This window comes from Periophthalmus magnuspinnatus, chromosome 7 (assembly GCF_009829125.3).
Source record: "Periophthalmus magnuspinnatus isolate fPerMag1 chromosome 7, fPerMag1.2.pri, whole genome shotgun sequence".
Lineage (NCBI taxonomy): Eukaryota > Metazoa > Chordata > Actinopteri > Gobiiformes > Gobiidae > Periophthalmus > Periophthalmus magnuspinnatus.
Window position 1 is genome coordinate 30554103 of NC_047132.1, and position 5817 is coordinate 30559919.

The window sequence follows — 5817 nt, forward strand, 5'->3', positions numbered from 1 at the left end:
TGATACAAATAGACTTGAGAAAGATTTACTGCAGGAAAATGGCAGGAAAAAAGATCATTCAAATCCAAATGTGAGACATAAACTGATCCTGAGAGAAGCTGTTTGTGTCTGACTCTTGTCACAAACTCTGAGATTTGGTTTGAAATGATAAAATGATCAAATTAAATGCATCATCATCATCATCATCACCATCCGCCCGCGCATACCAGCAGACGTCCCCCTCCCCCCCCTCAGCCCCTCCCCCCCTGAGCCCCTGTCCCAGTGCGCGCTCTGGCCCCGCCCCTGACGCGCTCCAGTCACATAAATACAGAGGCTCCTCTCACTGCTCCACACTCGAGCCCCGCAGCTCCACGAGACCAAACCTCCCACAGAAATAAAATGAGCCCAAACGTCACGAGCGAGGCCCGGCAGCCCCTGGGCCGCACAGTGGCCCAAAGGAAACAGGCCCACGAGCTCAGAAAGGTAAGAACCACTTCACTGTTGATTTTAATCAAAACACAGATTTGTGTTTTGTTTTCTGCGCATCTTTAAATCAAATGTCTAACGTGGCGCTTTTCTCTCAGACTCTTAAACCTCTTTTGGAGAAGAGGAGACGCGCGCGCATCAACGACAGTCTGAGCCACCTCAAGAGCCTCATCCTGCCTCTGATCGGGAAGGACAACGCGCGCTACTCCAAACTGGAGAAAGCTGATATTCTGGAGATGACTGTTCGTTTCCTCAGAGATCTGCCCTCCGCCTCCTCCAAAGGTGAGTCTCAAACACGCACCAACTTTTACGCACGGCCCTTTATTCTCCTCCAGTCACTAATGACGCGTTGTGTCCCGTCCAGATCCAGCAGAGAGCTACACAGAGGGTTATAAAGCCTGTCTCCAGCGCGTGACCACTCTGCTCCCCAGAACCAGCCTGGACCAGAGCGCGTGCCAGCGCGTCACTGACTTCGTGCATCAGTCCATGTCCGCGAGCCTCAAGCCCACGTGCCTCAACTGCTGCGGCCAGAGCTCGAGGACCCTGCCCCAGATCCAGCAGCGGCTCCAGAGCCTCAAGTCCAGCTTCAGCTCCAGAGCCCAGCTTCAGCCCGCTTCTCCCGGGAGCGCGCAGCAGCAGCAGGCCGTGCCCGCGCCCATGTGGAGGCCGTGGTAGAAACATGGACTGTTCTTCAAACATGTAAATTATTGTACAGGATTATTTATTTATAGATTTAACATGAACCTGCTGAAGGTTAAATGTGACGCGTTTGGTTCATTTCATGTAAAAGCACAGACGCTGTTTTTTAAATCCTCTTTGGGGTTTCAAAGCGCGGGTTGTAGACAACACTTCTGTAAAACCCCAAGGGTTAAATGTTGAGGTTTGCACGAGGGACTTAAAGTATTTGGTCTGTGCAAAAATAGTTGTAAACACTATGTGTTCATTATCAAAATGTGATGATTTAACTTCATGTTTCTGACTCAATAAAACCTCATTTACTCGAGTTCATCTGTATCACGTGTTTATTTCTTGGGTCCTTTGGTTTTCAGAATAAAAAGTGTTACTGGGAGTTAATGAAAGGAGTAAAAAGGCGCCAAACGCGCAGAGCCACAGGTCAGAGCCGCTGCTTTTGTTGCGCAGCGTCTCCTGTTAGCGCCAAATCTGTGGGAAACGTGTCAGTGCAGCGCGCACAGAGGAACAAAGACACACAACTGTTAGAAACACGTGCACTTCCGAAATGAACCATTCAGTGATGAGATTCATCAATAAAGAAGTGTTTGTCTAAACAGCAGGTGGTGTCCTCCTCCAAAAGGCCCTGGACTGAGGCCAATGTGCAGAAAAGTTTATATTTAAATAAAACACGGAGCCTGTGGTCCATCCAGAGCCTCAGGGTCAGTCTGGTCTTCTGCTGCTGGACTGAACAAAAAGAAGAGCCTCAGACTGTTGTTTATTCTGTTTTTACCTCTGAGTCCATTTTAAGAGCTCATCACTGCCTTTAGTTTATTTGAACATTATTTATATTTGGGATGAAAACCAGGGCCACATCTCGAGGAGATTGTGATGTTCCACACAGACGCACTCACACTCTCTGTTAAAGAGACTCATATTTGGAATAGTCTTCCTCTGACAATAAGAGAATGTTCATCTCTGTCCACGTTCAAACTGCACCTTAAACTGAGGCTGAAGGAAAACCAGGTCTGTGAGCACATTCAGCTGCTTTTATTGTGTTTTTGTAATGTCTGTGTTGTATTTGTGTCTGTGCACCTCCCCAGGGACAACAGATGGAAATGAGTATTTTTGCTATAATCTGGCATTTACACTGTGTTTACAGATGTTCATTAATATGCACTGTCCCTTTCAAATAAATACATAATATTTGTTGTTATTATTCATAGTTTTATGTATCACCAAAACAAATTCCTTTGTGAATTTTGTTCATAAAGAGACACTTATGTCTTAAATCCCACTGTGAAGTTCAGGGCTGTGTCTGAGCTGCTCCACAAACCGACACAATAAAAAAACAACAACAAAACAACAACAAAACAACAACACAAGTGATTAACAACATGAACTCTTCAATAGATAAACTCTCCTCTGAGCTGTTACAGAACGATCCCAGTCACATTTCTCTCAGTGTTGGTGTTGATACACACAGTTATTTCACACAGAGTCACATAAAAAGAGAAAAACTAAAGATGCAACAAACAGAGTCACAGCAGAGAGACTCAGAGCAGAGTGAAAATGACACATTTATATAATAATGTTACATCACATCACAATTTAGTTTTACAATCAAACAGCTGCTTCATCACAGACACACAACACACAGAGACACAACACACACAGAGACACAACACACACACACACACACACACCCACAGAGACACAACACAAGAACATCACACAGAGACATACACACACACACAGAGACACACACACAGACATACACACAGAGACATACACACAGAGACACAACACAAGAACATCACACAGAGACACAACACACAGAGACACAACACACAGAGAGACACACACAGAGACACAACACACAGAGACACAACACACAGAGACACACACACACACAGACACAACACAAGAACATCACACAGAGACACACACACACATTCACAGAGACACACACACACACACAGACACAACACACAGAGACACACACACACAGACACAACACACAGAGACACAACACAAGAACATCACACAGAGACACACACACACAGAGACATACACACACAGAGACACACACACACAGACACAACACACAGAGACACAACACAAGAACATCACACAGAGACACACACACAGAGACATACACACACAGAGACACAACACAAGAACATCACACAGAGACACAACACACAGAGACACACACACACACAGACACAACACACAGAGAGACACACACAGAGACACAACACACAGAGACACAACACACAGAGACACACACACACACAGACACAACACAAGAACATCACACAGAGACACACACACACATTCACAGAGACACACACACACACACACAGACACAACACACAGAGACACACACACACAGACACAACACACAGAGACACAACACAAGAACATCACACAGAGACACACACACAGAGACATACACACACAGAGACACAACACAAGAACATCACACAGAGACACAACACACAGAGACATACACACACAGAGACACAACACAGAGACACAACACACAGAGACACAACACACAGAGACACAACACAGAGACACAACACACAGAGACACAACACAAGAACATCACACAAATACACACACAGTCAGAGTACTGTACTACTGTACTGTATTCTGAATACTCTGAATACTTCTACACCGAGTTGCATCATATAAAAATGTAAAAACACAACATAAATGACACACACTGCAAGATGTGTGTTTACTTTCTTTTCTAACATATACTGTGCAGTTCAAAACCTAAATGACATGAAGTACCATCAAGTAACTCTATTCTGAATAACACCAAACGAAACAGTAACTGCACCGGAAAACAAACAGTTACTCAAAATTAGTATTTCCAGTACTTGTATTCAGATACTTCCCAACACTGTACATAGATGAAATATAAAACCTCTTATACCAGGCATGTTTTTGATGCACGAACAATGTTATGACAAAAAAAGAAAATAATAATAATACACATTTTGCAGAATACCTCCTCTTCAAGATCATTTAAATACAAAACACCTGCAATTCTATAAATGCAAGACTGAAAATGCAATACTTTATATAACGTACCTTGTGAGAATGTGGTAAACCCTCCAGCAGAACAACTGTACAGTGTATAGTTAAAAAAAAAGCCATATTCTCATGACTTCTGTTGTACTGAATCAAAAACTATGAACTTGCTTTGGCGTTTTGGTGCAATATAAGACAAGGAATAGAAATAGTCAATATGAGCTGATAAAATTTTAAAATAATAACAATAAAGACTTTAAACATGAGGAAAATTTAAATAGACTTTGACTGAGTTTATAGAAAATATACAGTCTGGGCAGAACAACAGTCCAAAACTTTGAGTGTGAGTAGATTTATTATGGTTCAAATGAGCTGTATCGAGCGACAGGTGTTACAGAGAGTTCATGACTGTTGTGGCGAGAAGTTCTGTCGTCTCCTGCCCGGGGGGAGGGGCTTCAGTCCGAGGGGAGTGGCTCAAATAGTCCATGTCCAGGGTGTCAGAAGAAAGTCTTTGTTAAATTGTCCCGTATGGGTTGAAACCAGAAGTTCACATACGATATATAAAAATACACATGCTTTTTTTTCTCACTGTATGACATGAAATCAGACTAAGCGTTTCCTGTTTTAGGTCAATTAGGATTAACGAAATTATTTCTATTTGCTAAATGCCAGAATAATGAGAGAAGGATTTTTTTTTTTTTTTTTTTGACAATTTTCTATTACTTTCTTCAACGTCAGAAGTTTATATACTGTTGTAACGTCTAGGGCAAAGGTGTCAAACTCAATTTCACTGAGGGCCAATTTGCATAGATGTAAAAATACAACTGTGTAACTGCCTATCTACTGATAAACTGACATTTTAAGACAGTCATATATTTTTATTTACCTTGTCGCGGCCACATAAAATGACATGGCGGGCCAGATTTCGCCCCTGGGCCTTGAGTTTGACACACGTGTTCTAGGGGATCAAAGATACAGACTCGGGGTACAGGTTTAATCGGGTTTATTACAGACAAGAGAATGAAAGTGGATGCTGGTTGAAGGAGCAGGTAGTAGGAAGCTGGGTCGGAGGCTGAGGTGCAGGGTCCAAGAAACGGGATCTGGCAAAAAAAACCACCAAAAAACCCAGAGATAAACAACACTACTATGCCCATACCCACAAAAAACACAAAAACACACTGCGCCAAGCTAAACTGTACCACGGAGGACACACTAAAGAACCACAGGAGGGTGACATGACGATGTGGCAGCCTGTGTAGCAATCTCCCCTTTGTACTTCAGAGGTGGACACTTGATTGCTGATCGGCTGCGGGTGTCTAGTGGCTGGTGCCGGAGTCTCCTTCCAGCTCCAGACACAGAAAGAAGGGGGGGAAAACAGCACAGGACACACAGACAGTATGGGATCTTGACAGTGCACAGAATACACAAAGAACCTTCCACAAACTTCTTACAATGGTTGGCAGGAATTTTGGCCCATTCCTCCTGATGCAACCGGTGTAACTGAGACAAGTTTGTAGCCTCACATGCCTTTTCAGGTCTGCCCATAAATAGGATTAAGATCAGGAGCTTGTAATGGCCACTCCTAAATTGACTTTGTTATCCTTAAGCCTCTTTGTCACCAGTTCGGCAGTATGC

At 43.3% G+C, this 5817-nt stretch overlaps 1 protein-coding gene across 1 annotated transcript; it reads left to right on the plus strand.

The window, feature by feature from the left end:
• The first annotated feature begins 378 nt into the window (after positions 1-378).
• Positions 379-1140, plus strand: LOC117373057 (transcription factor HES-2-like). The gene is made up of 3 exons (XM_033968914.1): positions 379-462; positions 564-747; positions 830-1140. Exons 1-3 carry the CDS (start codon positions 379-381, stop codon positions 1138-1140), a joined length of 579 nt encoding a protein of 192 aa, XP_033824805.1.
• Positions 1141-5817: the final 4677 nt, after the last annotated feature.